Source organism: Oryzias latipes, chromosome 24 (genome assembly GCF_053564925.1).
Source record: "Oryzias latipes strain Hd-rR chromosome 24, Olatipes_Hd-rR_3.1".
Classification (NCBI taxonomy): domain Eukaryota; kingdom Metazoa; phylum Chordata; class Actinopteri; order Beloniformes; family Adrianichthyidae; genus Oryzias; species Oryzias latipes.
In genome coordinates this window covers 14,952,406-14,971,933 of record NC_136260.1, presented here as the reverse complement: position 1 = coordinate 14,971,933, position 19,528 = coordinate 14,952,406, and the positions used below count along the sequence as shown (strand labels likewise).

The following is a 19,528-nucleotide window of genomic DNA, read 5'->3' as shown; positions in this document are numbered from 1 at the left end:
GGTGAGTAAAATCAAGGTGGGTGAATAAAAATGCCCTGCACAATACGCAGGGTTCAGCACACGACATGCCTGCTTCTCACCTACTTCACCCTTAAGTGTTATTTAAGTGTTCGCCATGACCTGCTGCCTGCAGCATGCCTGTAGCAACACATGTGCATGGACATTCTCTCCTTCCAGGTTACCATCAGTCTGCAATTTGCTGGCGGACACCTACATGTCCCGCCCAGATTTCCCCATTTTTCACCCACAAACAGCCCGCATCCACCCATAAGGGCAAGTGTGTCAAAGCTTTAGTAGAATAAAAGTAAGTTAAACCAAGGCAAGCAAAAAAGTACATTTCAGCATTCTGATGTTGTAATGTTTCTTTGTCTAGTTCCTTCTTTGTGAAGGCCTAGTTTCATGTTAAGCTACAGACTATAACAAAAAAGTTGCAGAACGTTACTAAAGAGTGCTACTGAAAGTGAGGGAAATCAGCAGAAATACATCTGAAAATAAATTGTCTTTATTTCTGGTTTCTGGCTGCGCTGTTGGTGGAAAAAGGAGTCTCAAATTTCCACGCTGTATTAGTCCTGACAGCTACTTTGCTCTTTGCATGTCACTCACCTCTTTCTTTGTGATTACAGCAGGTAATGAGCTTACGGTCCAACAACATTTATGATCTGAGACTCAGCTGTGACGAGCAGAAATATGCGTTGGATTTATATAATTAGTACAAACCAGGAAAAAGCAAAGCAGCAGCAATAAACACAAATTGAATTTCCTCCTTCATGTAGAAGCAGCTTGGCTGTACTGTCTTTAAAAGATGTGACATTTCCTTTGGTTTTTTTGAGGTAAATCTACTGAGCAGTCTGCAGATTCAAAGCACTTCAGCAGCAGCACTCAGCTGTGACCTGATTTAAAGAACAGCTGACCTTCCCAAACTACACAGAACGATTCAAATCACTAAAGATCTTCACATTTTATGCTTTTTTCAAACTGGTACAGTTTTGAAGATTTAAACTACACTCACTTTATTAGGTACACCTTGCAAGTGCTGGGTTGTCTTCAGAACTGCCTTAATCCTTGTTGGCATAGATTCAATAAGGTACTGGAAACATTTCTCAGAGAGTTTGCTCCATATTGACATGATAGCACCACACAGTTGCTGCAGATTTGTCGGCTACACATCCATGATGCTGATCTCCCGTTCCACCACATCCCAAAGGTGATCTATTGGGTTGAGATCTGGTGACTGTGGAGGCCATTTGTGTCCAGTGAACTCATTGTTCTGTTTAAGAAACCAGATGATTCCAGCTTTATGACATGGCGCCTTTTCTAGCAGAAGGGAGGTACACTGTGATCATCAAGGGATGGACTTGATCAGCAATAGTACTCAGATAGGCTGTGGCATTGTAACCATGCTCTGGTGGTACTTGGAGGTCCAAAGTGCACCAAGAAAATATCCCCCACATCATTACACCACCACCAGCAGCCTGAACTGTTGATACAAATCAGGATGGATCCATGCCTTCATGTTGTTGATGCTAAATTCTGACCCTACATACCAAAAGTTGCAGCAGAAATGGAGACTCATTAAACCAGAGAATGTCTTTCCAGTCTTTTATTGTCCGGTTTTGGTGAGTCTGTGTGAATTGTAGCCTCAGTTTCCTGTTCGTGGCTGATAGGAGTGGTACCCGTTGTGTTCTTGTTGTGCTGTAGCTTATCCGCCTCAAGGTTGGACGTGTTGTGCAATCAGGGATGCTCTTCTGTTGTAACCAGTGGTTCTTTGAGTTACTGTTACCTTTCTATCAGCTGAAACCAGTCTGGCCATTCTCCTCTGACATCATCAAGGCATTTCCACCCTCAGAACTGCCGCTCACTGGATATTTTCTCTTCTTCTGACCCTTCTCTGTAAACTCTAGAGATGGTTGTGGGTGAAAATCCCAGTAGATCAGCAGTTTTTGAAACACTCAGATCAGCCCGTCTGGCACCAACATCCATGCCACGTTCAAAGTCACGTCGATCACTATTATTCCCCCATTGTGATGCTCGGTTTGAACTGCAGCAGATCGTCTAGACCATGTCTACAGGTTTAAATGCACTGAGTTGCTGCCATCTGATTGGATGAATAGAAATTTGTGTTCAAGTTTGTGTGCAGTTAGACAGGTTTGCTTAAGAAAGTGGCCAGTGAGCATATGTTTTGGCTTTCTTACAGGACATTATTTGGAAAGAATCTCTTATGATGTGCTCCAGAAATGGTTACTTTTCCTCTCACTGTATTGAGAGGAAAGAGGAGACTACAGCTCCCTCTGAGAGAAAATCCGTGCATCATGGTGGCAGCTTAGTAGACATTCAACAACAAAAATAAATAAAATTGAAGCTTTGAGTGGCTTTGAATGCCTGTCATATACCTCCACCCACTTCTGGTCGTGCTTCTTCAAAGTTGGAGGCCCTCCCTGCCCCGTATCCAAAGCCTTGCTGTACCTCACTGCTCTCTGCTGTGACATGATTCTCTGTGTTGTGTCTGCTGATGTCTTAAAAGAACTCTTGAGTTAAGGAGGGGGCCATGGCAACTGTGATACTTTTTGCAGGTCATGGACTGATGAGCATGAGTATTGCTTTACATAATGAGTAAAGCTAAATTTGAAATGTTGAATTGACACTGCTGATTTGTGTAGGAGCTCATCTTACTTTTTATGGTGGATGATAAACCAAAGAAAAAGTATCTATTAATCCATTTTCAGAACCTGCTGCATCTCCTTCAGGGAGCCAACCCGTCTACTGTTGGGCAAAAGCGGGAAACCTCCTGAAATGATAGAAGTTGGAGCATGTCTGATACAGATTTGATGATCTGAGTACGCCACACCAGTGTGCTACTAGACAACAAAAGTCCATACCCACGTCTAAAAACCTTTTTAAACAAATCAGCTCACTTAAGCTAACAATTAATTTGCATTTAAAGTCAAAATTCCTCTGACAGGAATATTCCAGTTCCATTTTAGAAGACATCGACCTGCATGTAATTGGAAATCTGCAGCAATAACAATTTCAAAGTATTTTACAGTGATTGTACAGAACCAAATTAAACACTGAGCTGTTTCTCATGGTGTCTGTAATTGAAATATTCCTGCTCGCACAATTAAAATCGCATTAGCGGAGTCATTTCTCTGCCAGTCAGTCAGAAGGAGCGTGTTGAACCGTCAGGAGCTCGTTTGGTTCATGGGCAGATTCCAGCCCTCTTGTTCATTACTCATGCAGATACAGTGCATTTAAATGCAAGTGCAGGCAGTAACTCTATTGGCCATTATCTGCATGAATTCTTATTATTCACAGAATAAAAAACAAAGGTGCTCCTTATCCGGATGAATGGAGTCAGCTAAAAATGTGTTAACTAAATACAACACACAACTAGAAATCTCCACCTCGCCTGTAACATTTGATAATAACTCCTGCTTAGCTCTTCAAGGATATTGTATGTAATCGACTTTTAAGCAGAAGAGAAGAAAAAATTCATTTACTTTGCTGAGCGTTCTGCAGAGGCTTCTATTTTTTTCTTTCCTTTTTGCTTCTCAGCACTCATCTGCCTCTGTTCTTCAGCAGGAAGAGCCCAAACAGGATTTTTAATTAGACGGCTCGCAGCCAAAACTGCAGTCTGCTCAGTTTAGTAGTGGTAGTTACATAAGAACAACTGGGTTTTTTTGTCTTTTCCAGTGTCAAAGAGTCTGTAATTGTTTCCTGTGCAGTTCTCCTCCGCACCTCAAGATTGACCCGGACCATGTGGTTCTGGTTGTGAGCGGTACAACAATCCCACAGGCACCCTGACTCCTTTTTCCTCCTTTGTCCTGATGTCGCTGGCAACAAAACGCCTGGCAAGAGGCACCGTTCTGTCCCCTGTTTGGGGGTGCAGGTATGGCATGCTGCTCTAACTGAAAGAAAGAGCGTCATCTGCATTACCATCAGCACACCTGCTGAAACTGCAGCATCGTCAGGTATGTGTGTTCGGATGAAAACACATGACTCATTCAGTGCTTTTCTTTCTAACATTGAACATGAAACTTATTTTTGCTTTCCACTCACTTGAACATGTGTGGGTTTAAGGCTGCGGTTAGCAAGCCATGCTTTCCTTTGTGTGAGCCTGAGCCGCCTGAGCATTCAGCTGGGCGTTGCAGTAAATGAGGGTGCATTCTCAGCAAACCATCCCCGCACAAACTTGGAAAAAAAAAAAAAAGTGCTTTATCCTGGATCAAGAGTAAGCCTCCTCCACAGCCTGATGCTCAAATCCAACACAAGCTCTCCAAATAAGCCTTTAGCTTGCAAGACTGTTCCAGAGCTGCAGACCTTGACCCTGGACGCTATGGGGGCAATCTCCCTTTGCTCTGTCCGAGTGTCATGACTGCCGTGGAGGCAGGTGCAGATAAGGCATGATGAATGCAGATTGTTTGCAATGTGGCAGACTCATTCGTTAACTGCTGGATAGCAGCTCTGTGACTTGGAGAGGGCAGGGGAAGTTTGCAGGAAAAGCAGGGAGGAGAGGAAGTGAGGTCAAAGTGGCAAAAGAAGAAAAACCAAAGAGACTTTGTAAACTAGACACATAAAACTTCCACTCATGTTAAAAAGCACTAAATGGTGGAATTTTTTCCTTCATCTCTTAAGGTTGTGGAGCTGCAGGCATCGAGCAGGACCAGATTAAGTCAAAGTTCCCTTGTGGCAGAAGTAGAATATCTGCCATATACCCACAAGAATTATTTTCTATGGCAACAGCAGTCAGAGGTTACAACTTCAGAAAACAATAATTGCATTATTCTCAAAGATAACACAACAATTACAGAATTAAATCATTGGAGATCTCATTGAACTGAATCACACAGATGTTTCTTATGGTTTAGACAGTGTCTGCATTTTTTTAAAGTTCATTTGATCAAAATCCCAAATATGTATCTGTAGACTTTGACAATAGAGCCTTCAATAAATACTTTAGGCTGTTGCTGCAGCAACACTTTTTGGTTTGCAGTGTTTGACCATGAGCTGTAAAAAAAAAAAAAAAACAGTTAGGATCAAGGATTCAAAAAGCTGGACTGAGACAGAGAGGAACCCAAAGTAGACCCACTGTGGTGCATTACAGACTCATCCCAAGGAAAATCATGTTTTTGAAAGTTTTAACATACATTAAAACCTTAGTTTGAGTGTTTCAAATTGCGGTGAATCGGGAGCCAATGATGAAAAAAAGTTGGAAAAAGCTTATAGCTGTTCAATGGATGGATAATTGAAATAATCAATCAATCAATGGATGGATGATCAAATGGGTGGATGAATGGATGGTGAAAGGTACCAATTTTTTTTTTCTTTTAAAAAATGAAAGAATATATAAGATCATTTTCTAAATGATGGTACTCTTCAGAGCAATAAAGGGATCATTTAATTTGGCACACTAATGAAAAAAAGTAGATGTTTATAGGATATTTTTGAAGCTGTGATTCTATTTTCCCACCTAAAAACATTTATTAAAGGGATCTGAAAAGTAGGTTTCCTGTCTAACAGAGCCCCGAATTGATTAAATATCCTGTGTAAAATAACAGATAAAGAGTCTTAAATAAAGACCATTGATGTTTAAAAGATGAGCTTTTTTACAGGTTTTACAACAAGAAAAGCTTGAATTAATTTTTAAAAAGGCGACCATTTTTCGTATAATTGCCTTTTTTAACCTTTTAGGTTTTTTAGTCTGCAATAGTTTTAGTCTTTTTTTGTTTGTTTATGATACTTGGTCATTTTAAGTCATTGTTCTCCTACTTGTACTGTCATGACTGCTTTTCTTTAAATTTTGTAAGTATTTTATTTGTTTTGTGTTTTTAGTGGCAAATGGACCTTGGGTCTGTAATATCAAAACTGACTCTCACCAGTTACAAAATCATGTAAAAGACAAATAAGGGACAGTATGGAACTTAAAAAAGAGACTGCAAACAGCTTTCAGAGCCAAAATAACAGGAAATCTTTTCTCTATTGGAATCAATTCTGCCCCAGTTGTTTTAGGTCTAACTATTGGTCTTCCAAAAGACCTTTTCTGACAAAAGTCTCACACCAAAAAGGACTCCATACATTTCCCAAACCGACTTATTTGCTTTCAGGGCCATGCGGTTGCTGGAGCCTATCCAGTCACTGTTGGGTGACCAGTCTACAGCAGGGCAGATAACCTTTCATTTACCCTTAAGTTCAATTTGTGTCCTAAACCTAAAACCATAATTTAGAGTAACTTTGAAGTACTTTTCTGAGTATTTTCCCTTTCTGGTGAACAACTCAACTATGAAAATACAAACAGGGAGCCCCATTAGTTGTGAATGACTGACTGCTTAATTGTTACTTTCCTCTTTCCATATGTGGGCTATTACCCTGACGGCCTGCAATTATGGCTGTATTACCATACCATCAATATTTCAGGAGCCTCTCTCTCTGTATCGGGCTGTAATTTGTCAAATATTTACAGGAGGGCCCTCTCGGAAGAATTCAGTGTGACAAAGACATGCCTGTTCTTCAGCTGCAGCATCATTTTCTTCTATTACCGTGAGGGGAAGTCAGACCCACTGGCTCCAGATCGACGGGGGAATCACGCGTTATGAAGGATAATTGGCAGCTTGTGAAACTTTAATCAGGCCCATGAATTAATCAATAAAAGAAGGTGGATAAATGAAGCAGCGGTGTGCACCTAAATGATGGCAGGGGAGGCCCCATGGCCCCTCTGCTGCACTTACTTCCTGAATAAATCATCTCCCGTGAAGGCCCAGAGTGGTCCGCGGAGTGCCCAGATTCGGCATTCTTCCCTCCGGTGTCTCTCCCGTGTCGATTTCAGAGCGACCACAGAGAGCAGGGATGTTCACCTTCCCAGAATAGGCTCTGAGAGTTTTCATCCCTCAAAGCTGCAGCTGTTTCTAATGGGAGCTCATTTGGGGGAAGCTTTGTATGTCAAATCATAACATTAAGCTTTATGAGCCACAACATCTGATCACTTCGTTCAATAGCATGTTCTTAAGGCCAAAAACACGCAGGAGACAAACCTTATTAAAGCTTCCGCCTCCCCAGGTGCTCCATTTCACTTCCTATATGTCCTTGCAATAATTACAGCTTTCACTCCAGTTTAAAGAGCCAGCACAGAACCACAGGAGGCTGGAGGATTTAATAGTTGCTGTTGGTGTAATTATGCAGTTTGAGGGATTTGATTACCAGCTCACACCACAGAGACTTGTTACCGCTCTGAGGCTAACTGCTGCAGCAGGAGCACATACAATGTCTTCCTGCATGTTGTCACCAACTGATGCAGCGCAAACTAGCTGTGCAGCTCGATGCACACTTGGCTTCTAAAAGAAACCCATTCTACGAAGAGAGATGATGCCACAAAAGAAGAATTGCAGATAGCTGTGTGAATTTTGGTCTTTTATGGACTGATCTGTTGTAAGTTGTAACAGTTTTGACACCAAACTAAAGCACATTTAGCCCGGGGGGGACTTTTCTCTTCTTCTATTTCTACTGTATACTGGCACTTAGAGTTCTTTCTTGTAGCATTTTCTCATGATGGAGGACATTTATAAAGAAAATTATGATTCACACTGCATTTCTAAACTCCAGGGTTTTTGATTTTGTCTAAAACAGCATAATCATAATTAAAAGACCGCTAGGAATGCCTTCACTACAGAACAAAAGATGATTGGAGTGGGACCTTAAAACGCTACTAAATGTCTGTCAAGGAATTTTCTAAAGAACAACCAACTAAAATATTAATCTAACAAATCTGAGTTTCTTCTCATTCATTATTAGTAATATCAAAGGCAATTTTATGTATTTCATGAAAATTCAGTCCACATAGGAGAAGCACTCACGTAAATCCTTTACACTTGCAGTGGCTTTGGTGCATGAGTTTGTTCAAACGTTTCTGTCCACATACCACCTCTTTCTCACCAATATTCATGAACAAATGTCTTGTGCAATGCAATTTAGAGGACATGACAGTGAGGTATGGGCAATTTGTCCACCTCTTTATGTAACATCATCACAGCTCCTACTGTAGCTGCATGCAAATGACAGGAAAACGTCTTGCTTTTTGTTGTCAGGAGATGCTGTAGATTCTCGTCTATTTTCGGGGTCTGACCTTTGGATGTATGAAAAATATGTGCCTGGGGCTTTTTTACAGCATGAAGGGCTGTTGGTTTTATGATCTTATAAATTTAAGTTGAAAAGCCCTGGAAGTCTTGACTTAAGATATTTGTCTTCCAATTCCCAACAGGGACTGAGTTAAAGAGGCTCTCAGCAGACAGCTCACTCATTCGCCTCAAAACTCCAGTGATGACAGCTTCAACAGAGACAAAGAGCCAACAGAGGTGAGGGAAAAAAGGGGGATGGGTGTACAATTAAACTAAAAACAAAATCCCTACAGAAAGGGAGCATTTCTGGGAGTTTTCAGCCTAAAATAATGGTGCATCATCAGGAAATGATGAGTTGAATCTTAATGGCAGCAGTTTCATGGGAGCGGGGTCAGACAACAGCTCCATCCCACCTTTTTTACTTCATGCTTCTTCCACAGAGCCTCTGTCTGCGTTCTGTTACACCCTTCTCTGCCATCACTCTGGCTTCTATCTGCTGCATGATAATAACAAAAATTCAACAAGCAGCAGAGCAGGTGGAGCATTCCTGCATCAAATTACTGAGCCTGAGGCTCTTCCTCCCGTCTCAGCTCTCTTCATCACTCTTCTCATCCACTGGAGACCACCGGTTAGTTCACGAGATCGCTGATTAAATTTGTACTTTTTTAATTTAAAATCAGATAGAATTGATTAATTTAGGACTGAAGTGGTTTGAATACAAAGTGAGGACTCTGTATGATCGGGCACTGTCAGTATCCAATAGGGTCGCCCAGACTGGCATCACCAACTGGTGGGACAAATCTGGAGCGTCTGGGCCACCTTGGGGCTTGTAGGCTACTGCCTGATGGCCAGCCTCTGTTGGGCCAAGCCCCAAATTATGTCATAAGATCACTCTACGTTGGGCCAACCAGTGGTCATACTTGGCAGTGGGCCCCTTCCCATTGGTTGCCGCTCGGTTTTGGGCCCCTCCCCCCTCGGTTTTAACTGCATCGTAGACATGTAGGGCTCCTTGGTGGGAGGGTGCTTGGACATCACTGTCAGCGAACAGGAAATGTCCTCAGAGTGTCCTACCCGCCAAATTTAACCACATCTTTTACTACACACATCCCCTATCCCACCACAATACACACTCCAACACAAACACAAACACGCACATTACACAAGGACGGTGGGAACAGTGATCCTCTGTCCCCTAGCCCATCCCTTGTGGGGGGCCTCAGTGACGGTGGCTGTGTCCCTTTAGTGTTGTCCTCCTGGATCTTCCGGTCCTCTCTCCACGTAGAGAGAGGGATCCCTGAGTTCTCTGACTGGGCCATGACCCGGGGATCACATGACATCTGAGCCTTAGGCTGTCTGTGTCCCTGTGGTCCTGGTTCTGGTCCTTGCAATCAAGTATATCTATAATAATTGAGTGTGTCGGTGGACAGGCCCCGCCCCATCGACTTACATCTGCACCTGACAGGAATGAGGATAAATCTCCAACAACGTGTTGCCTTGTGATTCTACCCCCCTACTTCTTAATTAACCTCCAACCCCCTTTTTTTCTCCCCTTTCTTTTGTACCCTTCTCCCCCATCTCTATCATCCCACTCTCTCCTTCTCTCTTCATTTTTTCTGTCTGGCCCAACAAGAAATGTAACTGCAGGTCAGATCAGGCAATATATTTATATTTATCATATATTGACCACCAAAATGTGCATTAATAAAAAAAAAACCTCACTCTGAATTTAAACACATTACAGTCAGTGCTGCGATTAGAAGTGATAAATGTGCCCGATTGCGGCTCGTTCTGTTTCCCGAAATGAAAGAATTGTGGGTTTTCCATCATGTTGTGAACATGTCACATTGAAATTGAATCAGGCTTTGGGAAAAAGCTCATAATCCAAAGCCAATAGTCTTGATAAATACCTCTCAGCATCAGCGCTCCACCTCCTCCACTCTGGGACCGGAAAACTGTTGTGTTTGACAGCCTACGACACCACAGAACACGCCTGCTGTTTCTGACCTAAATAAAGCTGTTTGGAAGCTGTGTGTCGCAGCACAGAGGCCGTGTGATGAGTGGCAGATGGATGTCAAGTTGTGCCGTCCACACACAACACTCTAGTTCAAGAACGCTTCTCAGGTTGGTTTGTTTGCATTCTTGGAGGCATCTTTTTTGAGAAATCAATTTTACCCTCCATTGTTAACCTTGACATAGAGCTGCTTTTAAAGAACCGCGTCAATGAAAATTGCTTTTGGTGTTTTCAATGGCTTTTTTCTTGTGATGGAGGATGTATTTAAAATAGTATACCTCTAATCAAATTGTTATGAATCAGGAGCAGACAATAAATGCTGTTTGGAAAAGCTTATAGTTGTTATGTATAAACTATACTATCGGCGGGACACAAGCTTCCTGCTCCACTCCATTTTGATGCATCCACATGAAGCCAAATAGATCCAAGGTTCAACCCTTTATGGCTGGATAGCTCCATTAGTAAAAAAAAAGTCCCTCCCCGCTAGACATTATTTTAGTTGCTTTGATAATGTTGCTTTGGGTTGTGAGGGGCTCTAAGCTAGCAGGAAAGAGTGTAACCCTTGTGCTTTCCTAGGCACTTTGACATTGGGAGTGGGGTCATCTAGACCCACTAGACAGTGCTCTGAACCTTTTTTCTTCAATGATTTGTGATCTTCACTGGTGTCCATGGATTACATGAAATCTTTCCACCTTTATCCACCTTTGTCATGGTAGGGAGAACACGTCAATGTAAGGGTGGGGTCATCTAAGATAGCACAAGGGTTAAACAAAGAGATCATAGGAAATGAGCAATGGCTTACTTCCGGGTCAACAGTACCACTCACAACAATTTCTAATAAACTCCTGCTGCTCCGCAAAACAACAGATTTTTTACAATTTTTCTTAAAATGGCATGACCCCTGGGAAGTCGTTTACAATAGATAAGTAGATGATTGGAGTAGGACCTTAACATTGTCTATAAACATGTTAAGTCAAGCAGTCACACAAATGTTTTACTTGAACTGCATTTGGCAAACTATTGCAGGAAAACATTGTAAATGAAAAAACAGCTGGAGAAGTGAACATCCTTGGCGTTTGTATTGATTTGTAAACTGAATACGGCTCATAAACACCTTCACATACTCAATAAATCACACACAGTAATAGAGGAGGAGTGATCTATATTTCCTATGGATGTCAGGTAGAGGGATGAGTCTGACAATTGAAGTTGAAGGTGTGATGGCGAATGTTGTCAGTGGTTTTGCCTCTCAGCCAGGATGTGAGCTCGAGGAGAAGGAGAAGTTCCAGAAGGAGATGGATGAGGAGATCCAGGAGATGAGGAGAGGGCGGTGATTGGAGTAGACTTTTTCTGGACATGTGGGACATAGGAAGTTTGGTGTTCAGGACAGAAAGCAGAAGGAAATATGGTGCTGGACTGAGCTAAAAGAATAGAAATGGTAGTGGTGAAGACATTTTTCCTGAATAGAAAGGAGTATGGGGGCATATTATTGAAAGCAACTGCAGAGTCATGGTAAGGAGAACGTAGCCAGATATAGGATGGTGGTGTGTAGAATGACTAGTGGTGAGGAAGATGAAGAGGTGGAGGACAGAGCAGAGGATCAGGGGGGTGAGAAGGATTGGAAACAGAATGAGCTCAAAGCCAGGTTAAAAAGATGGAACTCAAGCTTTTTCTTTAAAACATCTATGCTTAGATATGGATTTTTCTTCTTTCTGATATACTGAGGAAAACCTGTACATACTATTTATTCCAAATATATTGACTGAACCTGATCACCTTAAAAAATGTCTGAATACGTTCAGACTTTTATTTCATTTTTCAAACATCAATACTTTATTGCTGCTCTATCATGTGCAGGATCATGGTTATGCAGGAGTTTATCCCAGCTTCTCTGGTGTGAAAGTGCTCCCTTTAGCCAACAGCCACTTCAGGAATTGCATAATTTGATACTTCCAGTTCGAAAAAGATCAAGTTCTTTTATCTGGTAGAGAACTAATATACACGAGGGCCCACTGATGACCTGTTTACGTCTGATTTATTGTTTTGCAGAAATTGTTCATCACAGATGTGGGAACTGCCTGCTTTCCCCTAAGTCCACGGGGCGTTTAAGAGCTCCACTTCCTCATCCTCTTCATCATCTTCGTTCTTTCCTTTGATAGAAATCTCCTTAAAAAATGCCCTGGTCTACAACTGCATGCGAAGGCGCAGCAATTCTTTTACCATTTTGAAAAAAGTCAAATTCAACTTGGAAATTCAAAAATGGGAGGGGGCGCTCCACTTCTCTGCAAAGTCACACTACAAACATCCGGGAAAAGAATGACGACGTAGAATGAAGCAAAAGGGGAAAACTTTTTACACCAGAGCTTTAGCATTCTTTCCACTCTTTAACTCTTCAACCGTTGACGCAATCAACGTAATTCCAGCGGATTCTGAAGCGTAGAAAAGCTGCCTGCTATGCAACATTTTACAGTAGTGAAGTGTTTATGCAATAAACGTAAATCAGCCAATTCTGTCGAGGAGAAAAGCAGCTTTGCTTCACAATGCAACACTTTACGTTAGTATTATAAGGACTTTTTTCTTTGCGTCAGAATCCGTTGGAATTGCATTAACTGCATAAAGATCAAAAGACCGTAGGTTTCACTGGCAACATCGTCGGTGTAAAAGGGTCAAAAGACAGAAAATCAGACGAATCTGTGGACGAATGCTATCCTTTTACCTTTAAAATGCAATCTATAGGTTTTATCACTGCAGTTGGATGAAGGTCACAGAAACACAAATAAGTTATCAGCTGCTGGTCTACAGTATAAGTAGGAGAAAGGATCTGAAAGCTCATTTTACTTTATCTAAATCTGATTCATTACAGTTTAGAATAGCAAACTGCTAATGATCTCACCTTAATGGTTCCTTTTCTGTATCAGATGCCTGAACAGTCACAAATGCAGAATGAATAACACTCAGATAGACATCATGTGGACAGATTTTCCCTTCAACAAACAACCTGTTTATTTACTCCTTTTCTCATGGCCATTACCAGTCAGGTCAGGTCTGCGATGCAAACTGAAGGAGCAGAAATGTTTAGTGTTTCCACACTGCCCCCTAGAGGCTATTAGGAAAACTCTCTGCACTACTGTCAGGATGCATAAATGAACAGATGCGACTGTTTTCTCTTTTTTTAAATGCACTTCAATGCTGGGAAATGTGCACTTCGAAGATAAATATTTAATTTTTAACTGTTTTTAAAAGCAAGAGTGTGAGATCAGAATGAAGGTGTTTTAGTCCTCAGCAACAGAGAAATCCCAGAAAATGTCCTTTTCATCCAAACTATGACGTACAGCAGTCAAGGATGAAGAATTAACCCCCTTAGATGACCCACCCTTACATTGACGTGTTCTCCCTACCATGACAAAGGTGGATAAAGGTGGAAAGATTTCATGTAATCCATGGACACCAGTGAAGATCACAAATCATTGAAGAAAAAGGTTCAGAGCACTGTCTAGTGGGTCTAGATGACCCAACTCCCAATGTCAAAGTGCCTAGGATAGCACAAGGGTTACTCAGATGATTCTTTTAAAAACTCAAATAAAGCAGAAAATCTATTTTCAGGTAGATTACGTGCATGACTTCACAATAAAACAAACCTGACCTTACTGCTTCACTGTTTTCTTTAATAAAACCCAAGAGATTTCATCTGAAAGATAATTAGCGCTTTTCTCATCTACCATAAAAGGCAAAAAAGCCAGTCTCACTCTTGTTGCCTGGTAACCGGCCAAGGTAAAAAAAAAAATAGAACTCTGCAAGATTTTTGTCCGTGAATATCCAACTGCAGTTGTTGATGAATAAAAGTGAGCAGAGTCAATGGAGGACGTACAGAGCAGGCGAACCTGCAACTGGAGCCACATACCTGCAGGAAAACGACTGTTCTTTTTTTTTTTTTCAAATATAGAGACAAACATTTTAGCATCGCTTTAACCCTTGTGCTACCTTAGATGACCCCACCCTTACTTTGAAGTGTTCTTCCTACCATGACAATGGTGGATAAAGGGGGAAAGATTTCATGTAATCATGGAAACCAGTAAGGATCACAAATCATTGAAGAAAAAAGGTTCAGCGCTCTGTCTAGTGGGTCTAGATCAGTGTTTTTCAACCTTTTCTGAGCCACGGCACACTTTAACCTTAAAAAAAATCCCGCGGCACACCAGCATCCAAAAATTAAAAAAAAGAAGGATAAACTCATAGTCTGTATTGATCTACAGCCCCTCCACAATCTCACATGCATTTTTGAGATAATTGTTGCAGAAAAAGCTGGAAACTGCAGCTGTTTTTTTCTAAAAGATTCAATAAAAGTTAAGTTAGAAGATTTAAAAATAGTTTGATGTGTGTTCGTTGGTTTCAAGACGTCTAACGACAGATCTCCTTGTGCCCTGTCACTCTCACAACCCAATGCATCATGGGAGATGTAGTGCATAAAACGGCCGGAGATCGGTTTTCGGAGCTTCATTGTTTTGTTCACTTGTTCCACGGTCTGATACCGGATTCTGTGGAAAGCTACAGCGCAAAAGACGAGCTTTAGCTGGTATTTTTGTTAGAACTGAGCGACTTTACGAGCTAAATCGGGACACGGAAGATAAGACTTTAACCACTTCTGATTGGTCAGACTGATGACATGTGATTAAGCCCCTCAAGAATGATTGGTGGAGACAGTTAAAGGGGCGGGACTTTTACCAAATACAGCCGAAGCTGCAGCTGAATCGCGGTACGGTCATTCTTATCAAAATGTCTTTAATAAAATAAAATAAACGCAAAGAAAAAGTATTTTACGATCTTTTATATTCCTAACTACTCAGTGTTTTATCAGGGCCTGTTTGGATGAACACAGAGCTGAAATCCTGGAGATGGGAAATGTTTTTAGATCAGTTAATGAGGGCAATTTTCCACGGCACACTTGACCATCTCCCACGGCACACTGGTTGAAAAACACTGGTCTAGATGACCCAACTCCCAATGTTAAAGTGCCAAGGATAGCACAAGGGTTACAGGCTCTTCGATGACATTATTGCTTTCAAAATATGATTCTAGAGATGAAAAGTAAAGTTCTACCTTGTTTTCACCATTGCTGCTGAACAATGAGGCAAAACAGACTCTGACCTTTAGGTGGCAGCAGAGAGTAACAAACTCTACCGGGGGGGAAAATTCACGTTTATTTTTTTCCATTTAACACTTCAACACCGGAGTAGTCTCAGGTGACATACACATAACACGCTCTTTGAGAAACTTAAATTATTCACACATGACATAATTTGGACGCGAAGAAAACCAGTTATGAATATCGGTCAGCACCAATATGCAACACATTAGTAACAATGTCATGTGTTATGTAAGAAAAGTGTTGCATAACGGCACAAAGCCACTTTTCTTTGTGACAGAATTGGCTAGTTAACGTTGATTGCTTAAACACGTGTGCATGGGTGTAGGACTTGTGGCCCTGCAACAGTGACCTCTCCAGGGTGTCCCCAGCCTTCGCCCTCGAGTGGCCGGGATAGGCTCCAGCAGCCCTGTGACCCCGAAGGAGACAGAACGGGTTTAGAAGATGAATGAATGAATGCACAACCCTTGTGCTATCTTAGATGACCCCACCCTTACTTTGACGTGTTCTCCCTATCATGACAAAGGTGGATAAAGGTGGAAAGATTTCATGTAATCCATGGACACCAGTGAAGATCACAAATCATTGAAGAAAAAAGGTTCAGAGCACTGTCTAGTGGGTCTAGATGACCCAACTCCCAACGTTAAAGTGCGTTGGATAGCACAAGGGTTAAACAAGAGGGAGTAATTGACGCAAACAATAGGACAAAAGGAAAACAATGCAAAATGGGTTGTGGGATACCAGAGGAGGTGCAATTTTTTTTTTTTTGCTTTCTTCCTCACCCTGGTCAGTTTGCTTTGGGAAACACTGCCCTCCAATGGACTGATGCTGGAACTGCAGTTTTTCCCGAGCAGTTTACTCTACTTTCATTTTTGGTTTGCTCTTCTGCTGTGTGAGAAAGCCCTAGCTTTTGAAATTAACCTAGTATTTTTCCCACATTCTTTTTTTCTATTACATGTAGATAACAGATTGCATTTGTAAAAATACATATATCTGACTTGGATTGCTTATTTTGGTGATCCATACATAAAAGAAACCAACTGAAGGCTTTGTCTGACAGAAAACAACTTTATTAGTTCAGAGTTTGTAAACAAAATAAAATGAGGTTGTTTTTTTTCCTGGTATGGCCCAGCTCTTTTTTTCGGGAGGCTTCATGCTGGACATTTGGGCCAAAACTTCCACCACAGCGATCCGTCGGCCTAAGCGAGGACCTGCGCAGAGCGGTCAGTCCACGGACACCAGTTCAACTTCGAATATCAGCTTTGCGTTTGGAGGAATTCTGGAGAAGAAGGAGTTCAGGCGAAAACAAACCTTCAGCATCATCAAAAAAACATCCCTTTGGAGTTAAATCATAGAAACTGATGCAATGCAGAAGCAGGCCTGGACGAAAGACACAATTCTCTCAGCTTCACTGTCTGTTGCAAAACGTATGAAATTGAGCTGCAAAAGTCTCAGGTTTTGATGGTTTCACTTCAGAAGAGTCTTGTGTAAAGAACTGTGTCCTGTTCCTTGAGAGCTACTGCCCTGCTTGTTTTACAGCTAACTGCTGCAGTAAGTCCTGATTGGCTGGACTGAGTGAGCCCAGTGTCTAATCGACTGAATACACCTGATCCAGGTGAGCAGTGATGATTGGAGCAGGCTTAGCTGCAAAACAAGCAGGGCAGTATCTCACAAGGAACAGGGTTGGAGATCCCTGGTAGATGTTTGTGGTTTAGGTCATTTCCCTGCAGGAAGATGTCCAACTGACACCACATTTTTGATACCGAACCGCTCATTTTTCCTCAAAGCGCCGATCCCGAGGTTTCCGTTTCCATTGCCATTGAGTTGGAAAGTTCTTCAGAGGTCATTGTGGGTTTTCTATTAGACTCAGGTTTTTTAGGGACGTATGGGTAGCATCCTTTTCATATGTTGGAAAAGAGCAGCTACAGAAAGAGGCTTGGAGCAAGATTCAAAAGATTTACACCGCTTCAACATTTCTCACCCCAAAACTCTTCCAACTACTTTCACTAGTAACGGGTTGATACTAGAACCCTGTCATCCATGTCTGCACACTTCAAAATAAAAGTCCAGCAGGAAAGGATACTTGGAGTCTGGCAGGCCTTTCTTTCCGTACGCCCACTCTGGTTCAATTTCCAGCCGTGCAGTTTCCCCCTTGCTCATGGTCAGAAGGGCTTCGTCCCACTGTGGCGACAGCGGGTGACAGACAGGTCAGTCAAAGAGCCGTGAATAAACAGAGAGAAGGCAAACGTACCCCTCTGATCACTCTCCCCAAGCCGACTTTGAAGCTCAGCGGCTTGGTCTGCCTCTTCTTCTTTGCCGCTATGGAAACGAGAAAGCAGTGACGATGGAGCCGCGAGCGACTCTGGAAAAGTCAAGGCCCACAGTTCCTGGTACCTGCGGGGATGTTGGTGTCGAAGACAGTCCCGTCCTCCAGGCTGCCCGTGTACCAGCAGCTCACCGTGTCGCCCTTCTTCGGGATGTTGGTCTTGTCACCTTTTTTCAGGGTGGATTTGGTGTATTTAGGGGGACCCTGAAACGAGACGGACACCGTGTGAAAACTCACATTAACTCCTCATGAAGTCAAATAAATAGATTAACCCATCACTTGGGGGAAAGTGATTGGCGTTTGGAATTGCAGGATTTTTTTTCCCTGACAGTTCGATCTGTTTCGGTCTTCGGTTTCAATTCTGAGACCATCACAACATGAAACCAACCCGAGTGCTGGACTGTATATGAGAATTGGATTGAGTACCCGCTGACTCCAAGAAGCCAAAATCCCATAGACGTCTCTAGAGAAATAAACAGCTTTTACTCAGTCAGTCATTCAATTGGTCAGAATGACCATTCTTGCTCTGATACCTTTGCTATAACGTCTTCTTAATAAAAGACGTTTTCACGGACCACTCGGATGCCTTGGTAAAAATTTGTGGTCTCACGCTGTAAACATTCAAAGCATTTGATTGACAGATCGACATTCTCTCAAGCCTGTTTCAAGGGGTGGGGGTGTGGCCTTTTAACAAACCCCTTCCTGGTTGGTGAGAAGGGTTGCCATAGAAACATTGACTCTTCCGGACTCGGGACAATCACTGCTTACTGCCAATTTCTGGTTCCAACATGGCGACAGCCATATTCTGGAAGAAGGGCGACTGAATTGACCTGGTTTTGTTGGAGCTGGAAGTAAGATATTTTCTATGGGTGTCATCAGACTCTCTCCAGTTCTCATTTACAGTCAATGGTGGAATTTGGGATAAATCAAAGCAGATATTACCTCATCCACAGGCTCCGCCTTCACCTCTTTGGGCTTGTCTTCGATTTTCACCGCCTTCACCTTCTCTGTCAGCTCCTCTGGTTCAGTCCCTTTAAACCTCTGAAGACATGTTTGTGTTTTTGAATCAAACCTTTATTAGTCTGCGGCACAAACTCACCCGCCTCTCTCACCTTACTCTCAAACAGCTGGTTGTAGGCGACCACCAGCTGCTCTTTATTCGCCGTCTTGGTGACATTTTTTATGTTTCCCAGCAGTTTGTACTCAGAAAGGAACTGCAAGACAATAATTACATCATCATGCTGCGACGCGCTGAATCATAACAACCGCTCAGCAGTATCACAGCTATAAGATAGTAAACCCTCGAGCGCGTAGTTTTCCTACCGTGTGAGTCGCGTGGTCCTGTAAAAACTTTATTAAGTCCTTTTTGGCCACACTGTCACTTCTGAGCTGCTCGTCGGTCCACTCACGCATGGGTTCGTCCGCCATCTTTACTGCGGGTCAGTCCAGCGTCTCTCTGATTGGTTGTGCACGTATACGTCATCCCGTTGACAAGCTTTCAAAATAAAAGCGTGTTTTTGTGATGTAAAAGATAACTGTATTTTATTAACTCAAAAGCTATCCACAGAAAGAGACAAAATGGCTATATTTCTAATTATTAACTTATTTGATTAACCAATAACATTTTTTAACCCTTGTGCTATCCTAGGCATTTTAACGTTGGGAGTTGGGTCATCTAGACCCACTAGACAGTGCTCTGAACCTTTTTTCTTCAATGATTTGTGATCTTCAATGGTGTCCATGGATTACATGAAATCTTTCCACCTTTATCCACCTTTGTCATGGTATGGAGAACATGTCAATGGAAGGGTGGGGTCATCTAAGATAGCACAAGGGTTAAATTGTTATACCAGTAATTTACAAAGTTATCCCTGCCATTTAGGTTTTTGTTCTTAGAAATTTTTTTTCATTTAAAAATCCACTCACAGAAAGGAGCAAAAAAC

The 19,528-nt window shown here is 42.1% G+C and overlaps 1 protein-coding gene across 1 annotated transcript; it reads right to left on the bottom strand.

The window, feature by feature from the left end:
* Positions 1 to 16,307: 16,307 nt before the first annotated feature.
* Positions 16,308 to 19,066, bottom strand: fkbp3 (FKBP prolyl isomerase 3). Its single transcript, XM_004083514.5, has 7 exons — positions 18,909 to 19,066; positions 18,698 to 18,799; positions 18,528 to 18,626; positions 17,654 to 17,789; positions 17,511 to 17,578; positions 17,343 to 17,440; positions 16,308 to 16,538 (listed from the first exon to the last, which is right to left on the bottom strand). Exons 1-7 carry the CDS (start codon positions 19,011 to 19,013, stop codon positions 16,484 to 16,486), a joined length of 663 nt encoding a protein of 220 aa, XP_004083562.1. The 5' UTR covers positions 19,014 to 19,066; the 3' UTR covers positions 16,308 to 16,483.
* Between the last annotated feature and the right edge of the window lie 462 nt (positions 19,067 to 19,528).

Coding starts and splice junctions, on each gene's coding strand:
- fkbp3 (XM_004083514.5), bottom strand. CDS start 19,013: ATGGCGGACGAACCCATGCGTGAGTGGACCGACGAGCAGCTCAGAAGT. Junction 17,579..17,653: donor CGACACCAACATCCCCGCAG/GTACCAGGAACT, acceptor TCGTTTCCATAG/CGGCAAAGAAGAAGAGGCAG. Junction 16,539..17,342: donor AAAGGCCTGCCAGACTCCAA/GTATCCTTTCCT, acceptor CTTCTTCTCCAG/AATTCCTCCAAACGCAAAGC.